General features: G+C 37.3%; 1 protein-coding gene across 1 annotated transcript in view; it reads left to right on the top strand.

Annotated features, from left to right (window-relative positions):
- The first annotated feature begins 3,256 nt into the window (after positions 1-3,256).
- The window catches only part of STK31 (serine/threonine kinase 31), a 72,093-nt gene continuing 49,799 nt past the window's right edge, over positions 3,257-25,550 (top strand). The window contains 8 exon segments of the mRNA XM_090287801.1: positions 3,257-3,306; positions 7,028-7,074; positions 7,162-7,214; positions 11,998-12,096; positions 15,416-15,490; positions 17,289-17,447; positions 18,852-19,207; positions 20,947-21,121. Of these exon segments, the coding sequence (XP_090143927.1) occupies positions 3,257-3,306; positions 7,028-7,074; positions 7,162-7,214; positions 11,998-12,096; positions 15,416-15,490; positions 17,289-17,447; positions 18,852-19,207; positions 20,947-21,121 (1,014 nt within the window).

The raw sequence follows: 25,550 nt of genomic DNA, 5'->3' as shown, positions 1-25,550 counted from the left end.
CTGCCTCTTCCTTTGGTCCTTCCCTGCCTGCCGTTTATGGGGGTATTGTAGATTTTCAGGCTTGGGTTTTTCCTTGGGTCTGTGTGTACAAACAGGTTCTCTAAGATCACTTCCCAAATAAATGACCTGTATGTAAACATTTGTCTTGGGCTTTGCTTTTGGTTGGGGATGAAGGGAGGGGTGGTAAACCCAGCTAAGATGGGTGCCAGGAATACACTTGGAAAGCAAAACTTCAGGATGGGATTCTGTGACCAGATCATTCACTGGACAGATGACAGTCAAGACCCCATAGCTGTTGGTAAGTGGGGCAGTGATAACTCCTGGCATGTAGCACCACAGTTACTGCAGTGGATTTGGGTGAGGCGCAAGGAGGTGCTGACAGTCTAAATAGTAGCTGCGGCATTACAGAGGAATGGGACTAATGGAAATTACAAAGTCGGAGGTGTTGGTTAACTATTGTGAACTGCTTTAGAAACCTCAAACAAAGAAAATGACACAGGTTAATGTCAGTTACTTAGGTCAAGGCATGCTGTCAATGCCAGAGAGCTCAACAGCACAGATGCAGGCCATCTGTGCTGACAACTGGCCCAAATCTAACAGTAAAGTGGCAAAGCTGCAAGAGAAACTGAATGCACAGACTCTACCACCTCCACCAACAAAGTCAGCATGCTGACAGGATGAACCTGGAACCCTGAATAATGGCATTGGGACATTTGTGTTGGTGAGCCTGATCTCAAACCCTAAGGTTTTCTTGAACTTTTGAATTGGCAGAAGCAGCCGCCTCCATTTTGCTAGAGAGCAGCCTGTGCTTGCCTGGAGATCCTGCAAAGACTTATCTCTAGCATTGTAAGGTGACACTTGTCTTCTTTAAGAGCCACGCCTGCCACCTCTCCTCGACTTCACACTGATAACTAGGATTAGGTCTCATCATAACCTAAGTAGGGAAATCCTTTCCATCCTTACAGGAGGATAGGTCACAATCTGAATTGCAGGTTCTGGTTAAAACGTATTGGCAGGACATAATGTCTGGGGGTATATCTTGAGGGTGTTGGATCAGGGTGTGGAACATAAGGCTTGAGAGAAGAGAGTGACATGGATATTTACATGTAAAAAAATGCTTTGCATCTTACACAGAGGTCAACTCAAAAAGGATTTTAAGTCTAAATGTAAAGTCTAAGCATGTAAAACTTCTTGAAGAAAATGTAGGAGAAACTTTCTGTGTTAGCCAGAGACTTCTTAGATACAAGACAAAAGCACGATCCATAAAAGACAAAACTGATAAATTGGACTTCATCAAATCAAAAAAGGCTCTTTGAAATATAGTATTCCCTCACTTATCGCGGGTATTACGTTCTAGACCCCTCCGCGATAGGTGAAAATCTGTGAAGTAGGAACCTTACATTTATTTTAGTATTTATATATATATATATATATATATTAAGGCTTTATAAACCCTTCCCATGCACTTATAAACTGTTCCCAGTCCCTTATTAACCTTCCCCACACTTTTATAAACACTACTTATGTTCTTAAACGTACTCTACACTCTTAAACCTATAACAACATACGTATATAGTACCGCAAAATCCCGCAATATAGCAAAAAATCCGTGATAAATAATTAAATATAATATTTTAAAAAATCCTGTGATACAGTGAGGCCGCGATAAGTGAACTGCGATATAGAGAGGGACTACTGTACCCTTATTTTTGGAGAATGAAAAGTCACAAGCTGGGAGAATATATTTGCAAATCTGAAGACTTGTATTACAGTATATAAAGAACTGCAAAACTCAACAAGAAAAAAAATGGGAAGTTTGAACAGACACTTTACCTAAGAGACTACATAGATAGAAACTAAACAAAAAAAGATGCTCAATATTTAGTCAACAGAGAAATTCAGTTAAAACCACAAGATACCACTATACACAAATGTTTAAAAAACACTGACCATATATATATACACACACACACATATATAAAATGATGGTGAGAATAAAGAATAACTAGAACACTTAAACACTGCCGGTGGGGATATAAAATAGTAAAACTACCGTACTTTGTAAAACAGTGTAGCAGTTGCTTGGAAAGTTAAACACACACCACTATGTGACCCTACCATTCTACTATGTATTAACCCAACAGAAGTGAAAGCATATGCCTGTACAAAGGCCTGCATCTGATTGTCCATAGCAGGTTTATTTGAAACAATCCCAAACTGAAAACAATCCAAATGTCTCTCAGAAGGGAGTATAATCATGCAACGGAATAGTACTTAGCAAAGAATAGCAACCTACTATTGATAAATATGACAAAATAGATGAATCTCAAAATAATTATGCCGAATGAAACCAGACAAAACGTACATACTGTACGACTTCATCGACATCGAATTCTAAAAAATGCAAACTAATACATGGTGACAGAAAGCAGAGTCTGTCACTTGCGGTAGGTGGGAGAGCCAAGTATAAAGACGCATGAGGAAAGTTTTTGGAGGTAAAGGAAGTAATTGTTTTCTTGATTGCGAGGATGATTTCAACAGTGTACACATATGTCCACTCCAATCAAAGTGTACACTTTGAATACCTGCATTTTATTCTATCTCAATGAAAGTGTTAAATAAAAGGAGATAATTTTAACTATTGTCAAAGGTCTGCCACAAATTGTATTCTCTGCATATAACCGGACACCTAAACTATATTATTCAGCCCCTCCTCTGCCTTGTGCTCCATTAAAGGCATGAAAAAAAGCTGCAACACGAGAGAGAGGCTTGGTCACATTTTCATTTACAAAGCCATATTCTCTTTTCTGTCCTTGGTGAAAGAGAATGTTGGGATTTGTCTAATTACGCTGTTTTAAAATTTGCATCAGCGTGAACAAATCAGAAAGGAGCACGAAATTCACGCTACTACCTTACACCATCTATCGAAGCCTCGAGAAAAGAGCCCGTTTCTACGGGTAGGTACAAGGCAACCCCCACCTACAACTCCCCCGCACGCAACCTGTGCGCGCGTCTCTCCCGGTGCGGGGCCCCGCCCAGCGTGCGTCGCCGCCGTCCGCCCTCGGCGGCCACGTGAGCGACGCGGCGGACATGTGAGCGAGGCAGAGGCCTAGCTGATCGCGAGGATGGCGCAGGGCCGTGCGCGGAAGGGCCTCGTGGAGTGCCAGCGGCCGAGGTTCGCGTGGTAAGTGTCTCTGCGCGTGCGCCACGGGCTGACGGTGAGCAGCGGGAGCGGGCAGAGGGCCGTGGGCCCAGTATGTGGGGCTGGGGACACTTTCCTAGGGACTCTGCGGCGGAAAGTGTGAGGTCAGTAGTAGTTCTTCTGGTAGGTTCGATGGTGGTCACTTCCAGGGCCAGAGTTGTACTCCTCATTGCGGGTGAGCCGTCCCAGGACGGAGAGGGCCACTTCCTGGTGTTCGTTCTCCTCCGAGCCGCTGGGCCACCTTCCGAGGGTGCCAGGTCCCTAGTTTCGGAGTTCGGGGCCAGGAGCTGAACCTGGCCTACGGGTAACTGGGGCCTGGGGGTTCTCGGTGAAGACGGGTGGCATTCTCTCTTCTGTGCCATTTAAACTTCAGACTCTCCCGAAAATAGTTGCCAAGGAGAGACCTGCACGCACTTCTTCCTAATGCTCGGCATGTGTTGGAGATTTGGAAGTGCCGTTTGGGAATCCAGGTTTCCAGGAAGCGGGTGCAGCATGAGTTCCTTCGTACTCATCGCGGACAAGTTGTTTTGACCCCCTTTAAAATAATGATTTTAAAACTTAACTATTTCAGAAATATCTTCGTAGAGTGGTGTAATTGCCAAAGTAAACATTTAATTTCATTTCTTTAATTTAGCAAATTTAAGCCAACATCTCCTTAAACTGATTCCAGCTTGGTTTAAACAGCACTTTTGCTAAATCTAAAAATTACTTTTTGATCAATGCTGGAGCAAGAATCCTTGTTTTGAAGCTGTTTTGATGCTGCTTTATGTGAAAAAAATATTTTAAAAATGAACAAAAATTAGAAGAATAAAGTTAAAAAATTTTTTATGAGTCTTTTTTCACCCTGTGACACCGTTAGCATTTTTCTCTTTCTAGTTCAGAGAATGTTTTAAACTTTAGTATAGTGATGTTCTTAGATAATTTTTTCTTAAATCTATATTTTCAATTTCATTCAAAGAACTAACATTTATGCATGTAAAGTGCAATATCCTAGTGTGTTAAGGATAAAATTATAAGCTAATAGGCATTCTGAAATATTTTGCAGTTGGGAAAGTATATTACATAATGAAAATTGCTTTTGAAGTAATGGGCAAAATTTGATTCTTTTTGCAAGTCTTTAATTGCAGGGTATCTTCCAAAGCAAAAACCACTGTGCCTTTTAAATAACATTGATTACCAGTCTGAAGCATTTGTTATCTATATGAATAGTGTTTCTTTGTCTTTAAAGTGTGGAAGTTCTCTTGTTTTGGGAAGGTATCAATTATTATCATTTAAAAAAAATCCTCATTCAGGACGTGCTTATTGATTTAAAAGTAGAGGGGAAGGGAGGCAGAGAGAGTGGGGGGGAGAGAACGTGAACACCTGGACCAAGAGAGAAACATGGATGGTTGCCTCTTGTAGTGCCTGAACAGGGACTGAATCTGCAACCTAGGTGTGCGTCTGGATTTGAACCCATGTGGCGTTTCAGTTTATGGGATAATTCTCCAACCAACAGAGTCCCACTGGCCAGGGCAGGGCGTCAATTATTTTAAAACAATATACACATTGTTATGAAGTATTGATTTATGTAGCTCATCAAAATGTGCATGAATTATCCACTGGTGTAAATTTGTAAAATTTGGCCAAGTACAATTTCAAAGATATCTTTTTTAAAAGTTATTTTATTATGTTGTTACAGTAGTCCCAGTTTTTTTTCACTTTGCTCCCCTCTGCCCAGTACCCCCTTCCCTCCAGCAATCCCACCCCTCCTTAGTTCATGTCCATGGGTTGTGCATATAAGTTCTTTGGCTTCACCCTTTACTATGTTATTCTTAACGTCCCCTTGTCTATTTTGTACAAGCCGATTATGCTTCTTGACCCCTGCACCATTTCCCCATTTCTCCCCCTTCCCCCTCCCAGCTGATAACCCTCCAAATGGTCCCCACACTTAAGATTCTGTTCCTGCTCTGGTGGTTTGCTTAGTTTGTTTTTGTTTTTACTTTTTAGATTCAGTTGTTGATAGTTGTGAGTTTGTTGTCATTTTAATGTTCATATTGTTGATATTCTTTTTCTTAAATAAGTCCCTTTAACATTTCATATAATAACAGCTTGGTGATGATAAACTCCTTTAGCTTCACCTTGTCTGGGAAGCACTTTATCTGCCCTTCTATTCTAGATGATAGCTTTGCTGTATAGAGACTCTTGATTGTAGGTCTTTGCTTTTCATTACCTTGAATACTTCTTGCCTGCAAAGTTTCTTTTGAGAAATCAGGTGATAGTCTTATAGCACCCCTTTGTAGGTAACTCTGCTTTTTTCTTGCTGCTTTTAAGGTTCTCTTTTATCTTGCACCTTTGGCATTTTAATTATGATGTGTCTTGGTGTGGTCCTCCTTGGGTCTAGCTTGTTTGGGACTCTGTGCTTCCTGGACTTGTGTGTCTGTTTTCTTCGCCAAATTTGGGAAGTTTTCCTTCATTATTTTTTCACATAAGCTTTCAATTTCTTGCTCTTCCTCTTCTTCTTGCGCCCCTATGATTTGGATATTGGCATGTTTAAAGTTGTCCCAGAGGTTCCTAAGCCTCCTCATTTTCTTCAATTGTTCTTTCCTCATTCTGTACTGGTTGACTGTTTATTTCTTCCTTATGTTCCAAATCATTGATTTGAACCCTGGTTTCCTTCTCTTCACCATTGGTTTTGTGTGGATTTTCCTTCGTTTCACTTAGTATAGCCTTCACTTCTTCTCTTATGCGTTTGTCATACTTAAGCATATCTGTCAAGTATGTGAGCATCTTTATCACCAGTGTTTTAAACTCTGCATCTGTTAGGTTGGCTATCTCCTCATTGCTTAGTTCTCCCACTGGAACCTTGATCCATTCCCTCTTTTGGGCTATACTTCCCTGTCTCTTAATCTTGACAGACTCCTGTGTTTGTTTGCCTCTATGTCTTAGGTATTGTTTGTCTCTGTTGTAAGGGGCGGAGCCTTAGGGATTTGTCAGTACAGGGCGACCTGTTTCACCATGTTGTGGCGCTTTATGTGGGGGAGGGGTCTGAGAGGGAACGATGCTGCTTGCTCAACACTTGTCCCTTTTCCAGGCACCTCTCCCACTTCCGCACCAGACTGGCACACCTCTAGCTGCTGCCCTGGCCGTTGTTCCTAGAGTGGGTGGGTCTGCGGACGTTCTAGGACTGTGGGGGGCCCTTTTAACAAGAGGACTCTGCTGAGAGACTGGCTGTTTCTTCCTCTGTCCCAACCCCCACTGGTCTGCACAGTCAGGAGCAATGAGGCTTTATTGTCCCCAGTGCTGGAACTGTGAGCTGTGCAATCTGGTCTGATGCTGGGAGTGCTCCCCAGGTGTTCCTCTCGACTTTTTAAAATGACTATTTTCTGCTGGCCTGCTGCCGCTGCTGCCATCACCACGCCGTGTCCTCTCTGCCCCAGCTCCTCCCCTCCTACTTGTCTGGATGAGTATTTCTTCTTTATATCTTTGTTTGCTGGACGTCCATGCACTTTGATTTTCTGGAACTTCTGGTTGTTTCTAGTTTTGAGGTAGTTGTATCCCTTCTTAGTTGTGGAGGGAGATGCAGCATATCTGTCTAGGCCTCCATCTTGGCTGGAAGTCCCTCAAAGATGTTGTTTGTATATAATGAATTGCAGAATACTATATACTAAAATAAAAGAATTAATTATTGAACAGATATTTTTCAGGTTTTTTAATATAGAGTTTGAATTTTGATAACTTTATTTAGGGCAAAACATACTTATATGAATTTGAACATTACGTTTAGTCTTTATTCACTGTTAATGAACATTATTAGAACCTAATTCAAACCTAATTGCATTGTTTTAGTTTTTCAGAAGTTTTACAAATGGATGAAGAGACACATTACAATAAAGGTACTGACACTAAAAATGATTTTTGGATGTAAAAGCTAGATGATCTTGATGATTTCTAATTTTCTTTGCATTGTGATTTGATTTTAGTTGAAGATGTGGTTGGAAGTCATGTGGAAGATGCGGTAACATTTTGGGCCCAGGTAAATAGCAGTCTGATTGATTTCCTCTCCCATCCCTTCCTCTACTAACGCAGGTATTCCCAATGAAAACAAAAATAAAATTGTCATTCTCAATTTCTGATTTTTATTGACAACTATTTAACACACGCATTAGAAGACTAATGGCTAAAGCTGGAACTTAGTACCCGAGTCATGAGTGTCATGTTCATAGTAAACTGAGTGTAAGAAAACAAGAATGCAATTGTGGTTTCAGAATTATGTTCAATTTAACATTAGTGATCTAGGCTGCGTAAATTACTGAAGGTTCAGAGAAATTTTTATTTGTGAAGTTACAGCTCCATCTAGCGATATTTTATAAGACTGTTTCTTAAAAGATTATACTTAGTTTAATAGTCTTACTCATTTTTTATAAAGGCTTAATTTTGGGTTGGAAATACAGTATTTTTGTCATCACAAAATTGGAAGCAGTAATGAAACATCACTATTGCCAAGCTTCAAGTCTGAAATGTTGACTCGGGGTTAAAGACAAGCAAGGCACCAAAGTGCATGTGTTCCAGAATTTAAGATAGTGAATCCCTCTAATGAACATAAGTGCTCACTAATTTCTAATTTAGTGAACTACACATGGAGGGAAGGGAATGACATTTCTCTATACTTCCACAGCATGAGAACTCCTTTTTGTTGGGGGGTGGAGTGAATTGGAAATATGGAAAATAGAATTTATGAGAAGAAAGTTGTAGAAGAATGTGATTAACCCAGAGTTCTTAAATATGTATGGAAAACACATTGAATAAGGGTGCTATTCACAGAGAACTTGGGGCAAATTTGCGTCTCTGTTTATGTGTACATTTCTTAAGTGCCCACATGTTCTGGTTCTATGCCCATTGTATTAATAGCATCTGTGTCACTTGCAACAATGTCCCAGGTTGGATGATAAATTATGTTTAAGTTCATTATATAGGAACAGCATTTATTAGCTTAAATAAGATTTTTTAGACCAATGCTGTCCAGTAGAAATATGTGTACCATATAATTAATTTAAAATTCAGACAGATTAGAAAAGGAAGGAGAAACAAGTGAAATCAATATTAATAAATGTTTTATTTAACTTAAAACACCCAAAATGTCATTTTAGAATGTAACCACAACTATGTTAAGATATTTTTCTTTTTTCATGTTAAGTTTTTGAAATCTGGTGTCAGCAAACTTTTTTCTGTAAAAGATAAGATAATAAATAGTTTAAGGCTTGAGGTCTGTCCAGAAAGTATTCAGCCACGTACTATGGAAAATAGAGACATTTATTGAAGAAGATATCAGAAACCTTGTACATAAGATAGTGACACCTCAGTCCCCTTCAAAGTAGGCACCTTGGGACCTCTCACAGTCCTTGGAATCACCACCAGCTGCCCCGGAATCTCATCGACGGTCTGAAATCTCTTCCCTTTGAAAGGTGATTTTAGTTTTGGGAAAAGCCAGAAGTTGCAGGGTGCCAAATCTGGGCTGTAAGGGGGCTGAGCTACCTGGGTAATTTGATGTTTTGCCAAAAACTGCACGAGATTTGATGCATGAGCAGGTGCATTGCTGTGATGTGAAGGTGCCAATCACCAGTTGCCCACAGCTGTGGCCATTTTCTTTGTATTGTGTCTTTCAACCAATGTACTCCTTATGAATTGTTTGGCCCAGAGTGGCGTACTTGTGATGGACAACATCTTCCCAATCAAAAAAACACACTTAATATGGTCTTGACCTTGCTGCAACGTAGTCATGCCTTCTTGGGGAGTGGAGAACTAGCAACTTCCATTTGGACCACTGGGCCTTCCTTAGTTTCAAGATCACAGCCGTAGACCCACCATTCATCTCTGGTTATGATCTTTTTGAGGAAATTTGGTTCCTCAAGAACCAATGAATGAAGTCATTAGTGACTGCAGTACGATGTTCCTTCTGCTCTGGTAGCAGAATCTGTGGAACAAATTTTGCCACAATACGTTTTGTGCCAAGGTCCTGCGTCAAAATTTCGGACACAGTTGTTTTTGGAATCCCCAGATCAGCTTCTAGTTCTTACACTGTCAGTCACTGATCGTTGTTAACTGTATCCAGGACACGTTCAGCATTCTCAGGTGTTCTGCTTGTCATAGGCCTTCCAGAACATGGATGATTTTGAATAGATTCTCGACCATCTTTGTAGTGTCTGTGCCACACTTCTACTTGCGCTGCACTCATTGCATTGTCCCTAAAAGCCTTCTGAGTCATCCGAATAGTTTCCACGGAGGAATGTTTAAGCTTAACACAACATTTGATGTTGCTCTGCTCATTTAGTCATTTTGAAAGCTACAGCCACACAGGACACATGCTCACTCAGTGGCATCTGAAGCCCCCACTGACTAGTACAGTGAAGTTGTCATTGTTCACACATGCACATTCCAGTCCACCCTCCTTGGCTGCCAGGTTACAGTGATGTTGCACAAACCATTCTGGTTATATTAACAATGGTTGGATCTCCACCTTTTATTTGAAAGAGTTTTAATTCAATCTGCATTGTTATAAAATCTAATTATGTAGACTATTTTGGTGTATTCTGAACCTAGGTAATTTCAGGGCTTTATTCATAAAGGCTACTTTGAATGTGTCATGGGGTCAGTGTAAATTCAGTTCCCCTTTTTACTGTACAGTGATATTGATATTCATTATGGTGTCCTTGGAACTACTCTTTCAGTGTTTCAGTCATCAGAGAGAATCATGTTCTTTCTAACCTTACTGAATATTTTGTTGATACATTTTTAAAGAACATATATATTTTTAACTTCATTTTGAAATAACTTTAGACTTAGGAAAGTTGGTTCCTTTATCATTGTCTTTAATGACTTTGACATTTGTATGAGTTCTGGTCAGTTATTTTATAGAGTATCCCTCAGTCTGAATTTGTTTGATGGTTTCTCATAGATTGGCAGTAATATTGCAGAAGTGCTTTTGTGTCCTGTTCAGTGCATCATATTGGGGATTTGCAGTGTTGATATATCTTATTATTGATGTTAACCTTGATCCACTTGGTTATGGGGTAACTGCTGGGTTTCTTCACTGAAAAGTTGCTGTCTTTCCTTTTGTAATTCATAAATATTTTAGAGGGAGCTATATTGAGACTAATCTTGTTTCTCTCCAACTTTTTACCCACATATTTTATTATTTATATGATGCTTACTACATGCCTTCTACATTTATTTTATTTTATTTTTTAAAGATTTTATTTATTTTTAGAGAGAAGGGAAGGGAGGGAGAAAGGGAGAGAAACATAAGTGCGTGAGAGAAACATTGACTGGTCGCCTCCTGCATGCGCCCCAACTGGGGACTGGGCCTGCAACCCAGGCATGTGCGCTGACCAGGAATTGAACCGGTGACCTTTTCGCTCTGCAGGATGATGCCCCACCAACTGAGCCACACCGGTCAGGGCTCATTTCTTCTACATTTATTAATTGGGATTCTATTGGTTTATTTGATTATTTATATTAGTATGGACAGTGGGTATTTAGTCCATGGGATTTAATCCAATGCTATCATTATTTATTTTGTAGTTTAATTTGTTGCAGCTTTGGTCATTAGGGGATTATTCACATTGTCTGTTGTGTCCTTTAAACATATCCCTGCCCTGGCTGGTATGGCTCAGTGGATTGAGTGCTGACCTGTGAACTGAAGTGTTGCTTGTTTGATTCCCAGTCAGGGCACATGCCTGGGTTGTGGGCCAGGTCCCCAATGGCGGGTGTGCAAGAGGCAACCAAACATTAATGTTTCTCTCCCTCTTTTTCTCCCTCCCTTCCCCTCTCTCTAAAAATAAATAAAATCTTAAAAAAACAAAACATATCCCCATTTTTTTCCAGCATTTCTTTACTTTCTGGCATGACCAAATATTACAGAATCATCTTTTATTTCCCTTTCCTAGCTCTGGAATCAACCACTCTCCAAGGAACCCTGGTTCCTTTTATTGGAGAATGGTGTTCAGAACCAAGATCTGGACCGTAGGTGTGCTTATTGCTACTGCAGTGTCATTGCTTCTACGTCTTCTCAGCAGACAGCGCTAAGAAAGATACATATGTAAAAACCTACTCACATACACATCTATATTTCTATCTGTGTGTGTCTCATATGCATGAATGCACACAAGTGTATAATGTAGATACATACATATGATGAGTTCATTCTGATACCTTCCAGTTCTCATCTAACACTGTGTGTTTATTTAGCCTTCTTTAATTTTAATTTCATTCTCCCTACTTGCATTATTTACAATACATTTATTATACTTATTTGTGCAATTCCTAGTATATACATAAAGTAGTTTCAGGTTGTTAATCCATGACCCTGTGAGAAATGAATTTATTAACAAGATTACAGTATTCGTGTACAGAGGAATGTATACATTGTGAAATTATTTTTACATGTTTTCTTTACACAACAACAATGTGAGAAGACTCATCATTAGAGCAAAACATGCTATCCATCTTGAGCAATTAGAATTTGATCTAAAGTAAAATCCATAGACTGTTGTTTAAAGTTACCTCTTCATATGATGTAATGATATTTGTTATCTTGGTTTGAATTCCAAGTAATTTTAATTCTTTGGAAAGTAAAAATTTTCTGTAGCCTAGTCCCATTTCTTATAAAGAACTCACTTGAATTATGAAAAAATAGTGACCTAAGGATTTGATTTAATTTCTAATGCTCCAAAATCCTCAAGTATGCTTAGTTGAACACTTAATTGTATAACACTATCAAATAGTGTTTTACTGAATTTTATATCTATTTTTCCTTCTAGAGTATCAGTAGAAACCAGGATATTGTGAAGATTGGTTGCTCACTGTCTGAAGTTTGCCCTCGTGCCAACTCAGTTTTTGGAAATCTTGATCCAAAGAAGGCGAGCCATATTCTTGGATATAATTATCCTATCTGTCATATTAATCTTTTCAGTATCTTAAATTTTATAGCTTTTGAAATTTTTGACATATTTGAAAGGAAGAGACAAAATGTTAGAATATATATATAAACTGTAGTCATATTAAGTTTATTGTTTCTAAAATGCTTATGGACTGTCTGCTGTGTACCAGGCACTGTGTTAAAGCACTGAGTTTACATTGATAAACAAAATAGAGTCCTTGTGTGAAATTTAAGGAGGCACTCGCTATGCAAGTGAAGCATTGGTACCTTTTGCATGCTGGGTGCCTTGCCTGTCTTACCCAGTTCTAAGCCCTGGATATTTAAATGGGGGAGGTAGGTTAGGTCCCTGTATTTTGATATGGAATTAGATTCAAAATAGTTTATGTATAATGAGCCCATTTGTGTAAAGAAAAGTGAATAAACATATATCCTATTGTATATGGAACATTAGTGTAAATGTAAAATTATTTTCAGGAGGTGCATGTTGAAGAGTGTTGGGAAGGAAGTGTTATTCTTTACCCTTCTCGCTATACTTGGATTTTCTTCTAATGTGCATGTTTTGGTTTTATTTTAAAATAATTAAAACCCCAGTAGCATATATAAAAATGTGTAAAAGAAGAAATTTAGAAGGAAGGGAGCAATGTAGCTTGGAGTTGAGCATCAGAATGGATAAGGAAATGCAATTTGTAAAGTTTTTAGGTGTTTTTTTTTTTTAAAGCATCCTCGTAGTCTGACTGTGTTCAATACTGTTAAAAATTAAGACACCTGCCTTTTCTCTATGAATGCACAATAAATTACTTGCTTAATGAAAAATTAAAACAAATTTCAATAATAGACTCATATATGATTACTCAGTCATCTCTGATTACCCATGAAATAAGTATACTTTGTAAGTTCCTTAGTGATTGACTGGTTCTCTTTCTCTCACCATGTGGGCAGGTCATGGGCTATGAATAGTTGAATTGTAAGAGAAGATTGGGACCAGGTCTAATGGGTCTATGTTCTAAAGACAAGTAAATCTGTTTGGGATGGACTTGTATTTATGGTAACTTAAGATTCAAGTTGGTTGGGTCCCAGCTCTATTTCTGGATACAAGTCCCCATTCTTACCTAGAGTGGGATGCAGTGATACACCATTTCTGCCGCTTGCCTTATTCCAATTGTTTATTACTGTATTATTATAAAGTCTTAACTAAAGATAATATGACATTTTGTAGAGTTTGAAATTGGGTAGGGCTGTAGATATCAGCTGTTTCTGCTCTTAAACCTGGTTTGCTTGCTGAAAAATGAAGTAAGGTGGCTGGGAGCGGGTGCCATGCCCCCGTGCTGTTTGTGCTCACTCTTGCCCTCCAGTTGAATGTTAGCTGAGGGAACCAGAATCAAGTACCAGCTGAACACACCTATTCTTCGTAGCATTTGCTTTGTTAGATATTTATTTGTGTGTTTGAATTGATTTATACTTTATTGCTTTGGGGAATTGAGGATTTTTAAGTTTTACTCTCTATTCCTTTTGCTTTAAAATCTGTGAATTTGTTTCAGTTTAGAGTGATACACTTAAAATTAATTTTACCCTGTGACTTAAGGGTGTTCCTCAACCATTTTTTAATTATTCCCTTTTAAGGCATTTTCCCTTTAATGGGTCTCTTTCCCCCAAGAAACTTGAACACCGCAGATATATACTGTGTATCTGTTTAGGTTGTCAGATAAGGTTGAACTTTGGAGAGTTACAAACCATTGTAATACCTACGATGCCTTCTCAATGCCCAAGAGCCAGTTTTAACTCCCTTGGGGATATTTTTCCCATGGGGAATGAATGATTTAAAGTGGTTATCAGCCTGTGGTGATTTTGTATTCCCCACTCCCAGGAGACATTTGGCAGTGTGCGGAGACCTTTTTGGTTGTCAAAACTGGAGGGAGTGTTACTGGTATGTTGTAGGTAGAGGCCGGAGGGATGTTGCTAAACATCCTGCAAGGGATAGAACAACCAACAACTGCCCCCGACCCCACCACTGCCTGACTCCCTGCCCTGCACAGAATTATCCTGTCTCAAATGTCACTGGTGCTGAGGTTGAGAAATTAACATGCACTATGTAAATTTTTCTCTTTGTTTATTAAATTAAAATATTAAAGTAAATGAAACTTTGGTATTAAGGATATTTTCTGATTCAATTTTATCCACTTAATAACTTTAAATTTCTTATATACAAAGTAAGAAATAGAACAACCTTTTTTGGCTGGTAGGACATATGGATACCCCCCCATAGCTGAGAATTAGACTTAAGTGGCTGACATGTGCTTGGAATGTTTATGTTTTAGGAGCAATCAGTTTGATCAAATAAGTGTTCATACATTAAAACAGAGTGATTTCAAGTCTGATGCTTGTGCCTTTTTAAAAAACTGAAGTATAGTTGACATACAATATTAATTTCAGATATACAACATAGCCATTGAACATTGCTTATGAAGTGATCACCACAGCTGAGTTTTATAACTGTCACTGTATAAAGTTATTACGATATTACTGACTATATTTCCTGAGCTGTACATTATTACATCACCATGACTTAGTTATTTTATAACTGGAAGTTTGCACTTTTTAATCCCCTTCACCCTCTTTTCCCATTTCCCCTCATCTCACAACTGTCAGTTTTTCCTCTGTATCTGTGAGTCTGTTCCTGGTTTATTTGTTCATTTTGAATTTTAATATTCCACATATAAGTAAAATCATATGGTATTTGTCTTTCTCTGACTTATTTCACTTGGCATAATACCCTCTAGGTTCATTCATGTTGTTGTAAATGGCAAGATTTCATTCTTTTTTATGGCTCAGTAATATTCCATTGTATATATGTGCCACATTTTCTTTATTCATGTACTGATGGACAACTAGGTTGCTTCTATATAGTATTGGCTATCGTAAATAATAACTGCAATGAACATGGTGCAAATGTCTCTGAATATGAAAACACTAATTTATGGCACCTTTTAGAGTTGTCTGTTTTTTATCCCCTCCCCCCATGTTTTTTGGAGAGGCAAAAGAGCATAATAGACTCTGTAGTCAGATTGCTTCAGTTTGAATCCTGGTTCTCCTGCTTACTAGCTTATGACTTTAGGTGTATAATGGTGAAAACAAAGTACCTGCCTCATAGGGTCATTGTAAGAATAAAATAAATTATATATAAAGTACTTATTGACATACAGCGTAAGTGCTTAGTAAGTGCTAACCGCTATACTGATATACTTAGCATGCTTTGATTCATTAGAATTCCAAATAATTTTACTTTTATTTTCTCTTTGTAGATTTATGGTGGATTATTTTCTGAAGATAAATGTTGGTACAGATGCAAAGTACAGAAAATCGTCAGTGATGAAAAGGCAGGAATAAGTGTTCAGTTTTTTTCCCCTGAGGAATATTTATTCTGGTTCTAAAATTTGATGCTTATTTATCCCTTCATTGCTTATTCATACTAGTAATAAAATCTGGTTCAGTGAACTTATTAATTGATTAAAACATATGCTTTTTTTTTTTTTTTCCTGGTGAGTACAAAAGGAACGAATTGCTTACAAAATCCAGGTCAGTACTGGCTGGTGTGGCTTAGTGGATTGAGTGCCGGCCTGTGAACTAAAGGATCACTGGTTCGATTCCCAGTCAGGGCACATGCTTGGGTTGTAGGCCAGGTGTCCTCTCTTTCTCCCTCCCTTCCCCTCTTTAAAAATAAATAAAATCTTAAAAAAAAAATCCAAGCCAGATTCAGGAATATTTTTCTGAATTTAAGTTGTCATATATAATCACTCCAGATTGTCCAAGAGTAATTTTTGGTGACTAGTTGGTTTTTGGTACCGCAGTTCTCAATAATTGTATTCGATTCTTGCTGAGCAACTTTTAAAAATTCATTCTATTAAGATTAAGTAGGAAAATAACATTGATCCTGAAGTTATGTTTATCTTTCACTTAGTAGATGTGCATATTGTTAATAATGAAGATTGGCTTGCAGCTTTCTCCTGCCTTGGTTAAATGTGATGAATTTTGTTTTAGCTATTTTTTTTTGAATCTGTGGGAGATTTTTAATGGGAGCAGAGATTCTGGATAGCTGTTTAGTGGCAATTGCACATTGCAATTTGTATAAAAGCATTTCTGCAGGCTTTCCTTTACTGTTTTATTTAATGGTAGTTTTCTAGGATTTAAAATATTTTATATATATATTTTGTAAATATTTTTCTTGGTTTAATAAGGAGATGCTCAGCTGAAACAATTTGAGTAATGTTTCAAATATTGTTTTTAAAACAATCTCATGTTTTATTACTGTCAAAGGTAATTATCTTAATGAAATAGACCTTTCTAATACCTTTTTGCCATAATTTGACAACTATAGATGATATTTTGCATTTGCTTTTGATTTGGATATAACTTTAAATTAAGGGGCAAGATGACCTTTGACCTTGTGATTAACTATTTTTCTTTTTAAACAGATACGGAACTTGAGGTAAAGGTGAATTTGATTCATTTCTAAGGTCCAATAGCTGGAGTGTGTTTTTAAAAAATATTTTATTTTTATTTTATTTTATTATTACTATTTTTAGAGAGAGGGGAAGAAAGGGAGAATGATAGGGAGAGAAGCATCGATGTGTGAGAGAAATTGATGGGTTGCCTCTTGCACACTCCCAACCAGGGACCTGGCTCACAACCCAGGCATATGCCCTGCCAGGAAACCGAACTGGTGACTTTCTGGTGTGCAGAGTGATGCCCAACCTACTGAGCCATGCCTGTGAGGGCTGGAGTATGTTTAATTTTATCACGGGAAGTTTGATAACTTTGCTTTTCTTTTCAACTTGAATTTAATTATATTGATTGGTTTTAACATTCCAGGTGGGAGAGGGGCATAAGCTTTCTAGATTTATGTTTATTTAACACCAGTTTAAAAAAAAAGCCAAAATGAATGTTACTGTTGGAAATAGTACTGTTTGGTACCAAATACAGAACTCACTGGGTTCTCATGGACTATGGATTTTTTCCTTATTTTGAGGATATTGCTGGAGATCTTGTTTGTCAGTTTGAGGTGAAATGCTATTTTGATTTATAGGTAGTTGATAGAAAGCAGCAAATTGGTGATTTTCTTTGATATATTTAATCTTAGTTCCATGTTAGTATTTGTTTCACTTTTTTTACTTCCAGTGTCTGGTGAGATACATTGACTATGGAAATACTGAAATTCTAAATCGATCTGATATAGTTGAGATACCTTTGGAGCTGCAGTTTTCTAGTGTTGCCAAAAAGTATAGACTTTGGGGACTACAGATTCCTTCTGGCCAAGAAGTTACCCAGTTTGATCAGGCAAGTCACAAATTTTAAATATTTTTTGTTTATGGCAGTAAAACTTTGTGCTTGAAGGAAAATATAAGTGAAGTTAAATTACACTAATTTTCTTTAATATAAAAGTCTATAAATAAGTGAAAAATAGGGATTATAGAAATAATTCAACAGCAGTTATATAATACTATGTGCTCATCTTTTGTTAGGTAAATATCTTGATATTCATATAAAAGTGGTATATGCATGTATAGTTTATATAATAAATATGAATAGTTTCTTTTGTGAAAGCTTAAAAGGAGAATCTCTTATATGGTGAAGAAAATGATAAATATAATTTTAATTATTCTGTCTTCTTTGGCTTTTGAGAGAGTATTTAAGTAAAATGACCTTTAACCTAGTCCTGGTTGTAAATACCTCATATTTGTAAATTAATCAGATTTTATTATTTTGACAGAGGCTCATACTGTTTGATGTGGTAATTGGCAGTGATGTTCTGCTAATCTAGATTCTAGTTTGTATTAATTTCCATTACATTTTGGGTTAGTAACTTAATTATAGAAGGCATCTGGTAATTTCAGGGGTAGTCTTACAATTTAATTATACTGTATTTCAAGTTCAGGGTTCTGTCTGGATGATTAAAGTGTGTCAAAGTAATTTTAGGAAATTTAATGTCCTTGAACTGTAAGCAGGTTCTTATTAAAGTTAAATATCAAGATATCTTCCAATTTAAGATACGTTGTAGATATATCTGTACTTAGTGCACAGGATGGATAATCAATAATTGAAAGTTAGCAAGTACATCATTATTTATGTGGCTACTCATATGCCAGTTGTACAGTAGTTATGCCCTTAAACAAAATTTAGTATAAGAGGGTTTTGAATTTAGAAATTTCTAATATCTCATATTCTGTAATTTCAATTTGTTGATTTTAAAAAATGTTGATATTTTGTGATCTTAGTTTCTGTTTTTTGCTTCAGCTTGTTTGTCTTTAAAACCAGAGTACCTGATTCTGCCTTTAAAATGTTTTTTAAAGTTTTGTTGAATTTTAGTGCTTTTTCTAGGTACCAAAATTTATTTTTATATGCTGTAGCTTCTGAGGACACTATTGTATTTGGTTGGGGTCAAAATGCTCAACATAATTTGCTTGGTTTAAAAAAATTATTTGAGGGAATTTAATTGATACATATTCAAAAATTTATAAATATGGGTGCCTATACAGGTATTAGCTCTACTTCAGCAAGTATGTAATTGGAATATCTTCGTACACATATGGAAGTATACTTGCATAACAAGGTAAGACCACTTTTTTATAGAGATTTGAGAATGAATAAATATGATCGTTGGGAAAACTGGGTGGAAACAAAATAATTGAAGAAAAATATGTTGTAGCTGGCTAATGTTTTTTTTTCCTCTGTCTTTCTTAGGGCAGAACATTTTTGGGGAGCTTGATTTTTGAAAAGGAGATAAAAATGAGAATTAAAGCAACCTATCAAGATGGAACACTTATTGCTCAGGCTGAGTATGGCACTGTGGATATAGGGGAAGAGGTGGCTAAGAAAGGATTTGCAGAAAGATGCAAACTCATTTCCAGCACTAACACCTGTGAGGAAAAATTGGATCCTGGCCAGCTTGCTCTCAGGAACCTCAAAAGCCCCATTCCTTTGTGGGGACACAGATCAAACCAGCCACCCTTCAACAGGCCGAAGGTGCAAATAAGCGGGAGGCAGACTGTTGACTTAAAGGATGAAAATGGTGCAGGAAATCATGGGACATTTCCAAAGTAAGTCTGTGGTGGACTTTTTAGTCTTACCTCTTTTTAATTCATGGCAGCAGCCCTTGTCATAGAGGCTTATGTTCTGGGGGTCCTCAGTTATGTCAGTGATTTTGAGGAATAATACTGATTATTTCTGTTTTTCTCAAACATGTATTATTATTCTCTTGTTTAGCAATAATGCTTTTATTAAAAGCCATTTTGAAAGAAAAATCATTCCTGTTATTGTTTAAAGTCCATATACCAACTCATCATGCCAACTCTTAAAAAAAATTCTTAAAAAGATTTTTTCAATTACAGTTTACATTCAACATTATTTTGTATTAGTTTTAGGTTTATAGCATGGTTAGACAATTTTACAGTGTTCCCCTGATAGTTCCCCCGGGCACCATGCATAGTTACTGTATACAGTATTACTGAGTATATTCCCTGTGCTGTACTTTACATCCCCATGACTGTTTTGTAACTGCCAGTTTGTACTTTCTAATCCCTTCACCTTTTTTCACCCAGTCCCCTAAACCCCCTCCCCTCTGGCAACCATTAGTCTGTTCTGTATATCTGTGAGTCTGTTTCATTTTGTTTGTTTACTTTGTTTTTAGATTCAATTATTGACATGGATTTTGTTCTTTAGATTCCACATATAAGGGAAATCATATGGTGTTTGTCTTCCTCTGACTGACTTATTTCACTTAGCATAATATCCTCTAGGTCCATTCATGCCGTCACAAATGGTAAAATTTCATTCATTTTTTAATGACTGAGTAATAATCCATTGTATATATGTACCACAACTTTTAAAATCTACTCTTCTACTGGGCATAGGAGGGCAAAGGGAGAAAATTGGGAGAACTGGAATAGAATAACAATAAAATATGTTAAAAAATCTAATCTTCTGTTGATGGGCACTTGGGTTGCTTCCATATCTTGGCTATTGTAATTACTGCTGCAATGAACATAGTGGTGCATAAAGTCTTTTGGATTAGTGTTTTGGATTTATGTACCCAAAAATGGATGCTGGGTCATAAACATGCCAGCTCTCTTGAATATGTTTACCAAAAATAGAATCTACCCCCAAATCTGAATTACTCGGGGACAGCTAGATTTTTAAATAAGCTTTGAAGTTTTTCCTGTGGCTTTAGAAGTATTTTAATGAATTTCAGGAAATTGCCTTTCTTTTTATGAAAAAAGGGGCTCTTCATTATTCCTCTGAAAACTTATTGTGATGGAATTTGATTATTTCAAAAGGAGTTAATTTTTTAGATAATTTTGAATCATACATTGAAGCAGAAAGCCACATTTGATGTTAGTAAGTATGAAATGATTCTTTATCATGATCCAAGTCACGATGCCACATGTTAGGTGATGTAGCTATTTGTTGGGATTTTACCAGTGCTTTAGGAACTAAACTGTCAAATGGAGTGGGGCTGATGGGGAGGAGGGATTGGAAAAAACTGATAGGGAGTGCTTTTTATTGTATTTGCTGGAGTTGATAATTGCTTTGAGGAAGTCAGAATATATTTTGTTTGAGAGTTGGAAGCACTGTTTCTAAAGTATGACTTCAGTTATAAATCTAGTTTGCATTAAAATATTTTCTAGTGTTGAAGTATGTAAAGGTTTTAGATTAGCTTCCAAAATTAACTTTAAGACATATTATGGTATAAAAAGCCTAAGATAATTTAGTTTAGGTTTCTGATTTCTGTCAACCTTATGCAGTTTGGTTTTTAAAATGAGTGAATTGTTTTTAACAGGGAATGTTTGGCTGTTGGTGACTTTAATTTGGGATCTAATGTTAGCCTCGCAAAAATTAAACAGGACCAGAAACTGATTGAAGAAAATGAAAAGCTTAAAACAGAGAAGGAGGGCCTTCTCGAAAGTTACAGGGCATTAGCATTGAAACTTGAACAGACTGCCCAGGAGCTGCAGGTATGGTATTTTCAGTGACTTAAGTAAGGTGAAGAGTGACCATCTGGGAAATCCGTGTATTCATCTCCTTGTATTTGTTAAATGTTCTGTCCGTTCTCCTTTCATTCCCTCCTCCTTATTTTATATTTGTTTACAGGTGATTTTTTTCAATACTCCAGACTAATCATCTTGGTATTTCATTGGATGTTTAAAAGATTAATAATTTTTCATTTACATTTTCTCTTATGTTCTTTCAAAAACTTTTAACTATGAAAATTTTCAAACATTCCAAAAAGAGTTTTCAATTCTTAACAGTTTTTGCAAGTGTTAAACATATGGGCAGTCTCTAAAAAAATAGAAACCCTCCTGAGTTATTTTAAAACAAGTCTCATTGGTAGTATTTTATTGTATATGCTTTTGTATATATCTCTAATAGAAAATAACTTCAGAAAAGATACAATCATAATATTCATACTTAAAAATTAACAATAATTCCTTAATATTATCTGGTACCTCAGTGTTCAGATTTCCCATGTTGTTCAATAAATGTCCTTTTATGGTTGGTTTCTTCCAATCAGAATCCCATTTATGTCCATACATTGCATTTTGCTTGATAAAAATTACTTAATTTGCATCCTCGTGTAGCTGAACAGGCTCCTTTATTTTCATGCGCATGTTTCTTTTTATGGTAGTTAGGTTTCAGGTTTTGCTTAGAATCAGGGCAGCTTTCTCCTGCCGATTCCCCAAATGTAGTTTTTCTGACACCAGATGCATTATTCCTGCACTAATTCTCCAGTATCAACTGGATGTTCTGTAATTCATTTTTTAAATAATTTTTAAAAGATTATTTATTTTTAGAGAGAGGGAAAGGGAAGGAGAAAGAGAGGGAGAGAGAAACATTGATGTGCGAGAGAAATATCCATTGGTTGCCTCTCACACCCCCTCGCCCCCCCAGCTGGGCCTGGTCCACAAGCCAGGCGTGTGCCCTGACTAGGAATCCAACGAGCGACCTTTCAGTTTACAGGCTGGCACTCAGTCCTCTGAGACACACTAGCCAGGGCCCTACAATTCATTTTTTGACACTAAATATCAGGAGTTAGTCCAGACACCACAAGTTAAAGACTCAGGCTCACAAGAAGCCACTCCAAACACCCATCTCTGATCAGGTCCCGAGGCTACCACACTTTTGCCTGGCTGACTATAAATGAGAGATCCTATGGCTGCCCCCCACCCCTTTCGATAATTTGTTAAAACAACTCACAAAACTCAGGAAAGTGCTATATTTATGATTATAGTTTTATTGTAAAGACTGGACTCAGGAACAGCCAAGTAAAAGGAAGAGATGTATAGGGGAAGTTATGAGGGGTGGTAGAGGTGGGGTAGAGGGTAGGGGACTGGGGTGTCTCTTGCTTGTTTACCAGTCTGGAGTTCCCTAAAACTTCATGCTGAGTTTTTGTTTTTTAAATCAAGGCTTTCCTGCATAATGAAATTACACAATGAAGTCATTGACTGTGGGTAATTTGACTCAATCTTTAGCCCTTAAATCTTTAGCCATATGTAACATTCTCCAGGGACCTCTGCCTCATAAATCAATAACTCTTGGGTTCTCTCCACTGTAACTAGTTCTTTAGCCAGGGACATCCTGCTAAGGGCATTTCAGAGATACAGTCTCTTCTTCTTAGAAAGTAGTTTGTTTTTTTAGAGGTCTAGGTGCCAAGGAGGTTAGACTAGGCACTTATGGGGCTGTTTCCATGTCCCCTTCCATGAAGAGAGTAAGTGGATTCCAGGTGATCTGCTTTACATACTGAAGATATAAAACATTTCCTTTAACCCCAGAAAATTCCTTGGTTCCTCCTCCTAGCCTATCCTTTCTTCCACCCAGGGCAACCACTATTTTGGTTTATAGTATCATAGATTAGTTTTCCGGGTCCTGTACTTTATATAAATGGGATTCTCTGATACATACTCTATTTAGGGTCTGGCTTCATTCACTTAACATAATGTCTGTGAGATTCATCTGTGTTATGTATGTCAAGTTTGTTCATTTTTATTGCTGAGTAGTGTTCCATTGTGTCAGTATAACGCAGTATGTTTACCCATTCTTTTGTTGGTGGGCATCTAGGTCTGTTTCCAGTTTTGGCCATTATGAATAAAGCTACTGTGGATATTCTGTACAAGTCTTTTTGTGGACATATGATTCACATATCCTGAATTATAGAGATTCTTTCCTTAGCCATGTTCAGTCTTTTGATAAGCCCATTAAAATATTGTTCATTTCTGTTAGTGTTTTTGATCTCTAGTATTTCTTAGAACTTTATTCTCCCTCCTCACATTGCTCATCTGTTTTTGCATGCTCTCTGCTTTATCCATTAGAGCTTTTACCATATTAATTAGATTCCTGGTCTGATTTTAATGATTGCTTTCTCTTTTTCAGCTGTGTTTTTTGTCTTTTAAAAAGTCTTGTCATTTTTTCTTGATAGCTGGGCATAATGTACTAGGTAAAAGGAACTGTTATAATTAGGCTTTTAGGAATATGGTGATAAAGTATGAGGGAAGGAGAAATGTTTTATAATCCTAAAAGACTGAGAAGGTTTCAGTATTTTTTCTTTTTTTTTTAAAGATTTTATTTATCTATTTTTAGAGAGAGGGGAAGGGAGGGAGAAAGAGAGGAAGAGAAACATCAATGTGTGGTTGCCTTTTGGATGCCCCCACCTGGGGACCTGGCCTGCAACCCAGGTATGTGCCCTTACCAGGAATTGTACCAGCAACCTTTTGGTCTGCAGGCCGGCCCTCAATCCACTGAGCCAGGACCAATTTGTGCTTCTTAATCCCTTCACCTTTTTCACCTGTTCCCTCAACCCGCATTCCATCTGGCAACCTTCAAAATGATCTCTGTATCTGTGAGTCTGTTTCTGTTTTGCTTGTTCACTTATTTTGTTTTTTAAATTCAATTCTTGATAGATAGCTATTTATTGCCATTTTATTGTTCATATTTTTGATCATTGTTTTCTTCTTAAAGAAGACTCTTAACATTTCATGTAATACTGGTTTCATAGTGATGAACTAGCTTTTTCTTGTCTGGGAAGCTCTTTATCTGTCCTTTGATTCTAAATGATAGCTTTTCTGAGTAGTAATCTTGGTTGTAGGTCCTTGCTTTTTCTCACTGAATTTTTTTTTTGCATCTTTTATTGATTATGCTGTTACAGTTGTCCCAATTTCTTTTCCCTTTGCTCCCTCCTGCCCAGCACCTCACTCCCTCTAGCAGTCCCTGATTATTTATTGCCACTCCCTTCTGGCCTGTAAAGTTCCTTTTGAGAAATCAGCTGGCAGTCTTATGGGAGCTCCCTTGTAGGTAAATAACTGCTTTTCTTTTGCTGCTTTTAGGATTCTCTCTTTTTCTTTAATCTTTGGCATTTTAATTATTATTATTATTATTATTTTAAGTATATTTTATTGATTATGTAGTTACAGTAGTCCCACTTTTTTTTTTTCTCCCCTCTTCCCAGTATCCCCCTTCCCTCCAGCAGTCCCATCCCCTTTAGTTCATGTCCATTGTTGTGTATGTAAGTTCTTTGGCTTCACCCCTTCCTATATTATTCTTATCTGCCCCCCCCGTCTATTTTGTACCAACCAATTATGCTTCTTAGTCCCTGCACCATTTCCCCATTTCTCCCCATTCCCCCTCCCAGCTGATCCAAATGATCCCCATAGCTTTGATTTTTTTCCTATTCTGGTTTGCTTAGTTGGATTTTATTTTTATTTTTTAGATTCAGTTGTTGATAGTTGTGAGTTTGTTGTCATTTTAATGTTCATAATTTTGATCTTCTTTTTCTTAAGTAAGTCCCTTTAACATTTCATATAGTAACAGCTTGGTGATGATGAACTTCTTTAGCTTTACCTTGTCTGAGAAGCACTTCATCTGCCCTTCCATTCTAAATGTGATGGCGGTGCTGGATACAGTAAACTTGCTTTTCATCACCTTGAATACTTCCTGCCAGTCCCTTCTTGCCTGTAAAGTTTCTTTTGAGAAATCAACTGATAGTTCTATAGGTCCCCCTTTGTAGGTAACTCTCTTGCTTTTCTCTTGCTGTTTTTAAGGTTCTCTCTTATCTTGAGGCTTTGGCATTTTATGATGTGTCTTGGTGTGGTCCTCCTTGGGTCTAGCTTGTTTGGGACTCTGTGCTTCCTGGACTTGTGTGTATTTCCTTCGCCAAATTTGGGAAGTTTTTCTTCACTTTTTTTCACATAGGTTTTCAGTTTCTTGCTCTTCCTTTTCTCTTTCTGGCACCCTTATGGTTTGGATGTTGTCATATTTAAAGTTGTCCCAGAGGTTCCTAAGCCTCCTCATTTTTTTCAATTCTTGTTTCCTCATTCTGTACTGGTTGACTGGTTTTTTCTTTCTTGTGTTCCAGACCATTGATTTGAACTCCGGTTTCCTTCCCTTCACCAT

The sequence above is a fragment of the Furipterus horrens genome, unplaced genomic scaffold, assembly GCF_987537825.1.
Source record: "Furipterus horrens unplaced genomic scaffold, mFurHor1.1.pri manual_scaffold_9, whole genome shotgun sequence".
NCBI classification, from domain to species: Eukaryota; Metazoa; Chordata; class Mammalia; order Chiroptera; family Furipteridae; genus Furipterus; species Furipterus horrens.
This window is presented reverse-complemented; position numbering and strand designations above follow the sequence as displayed.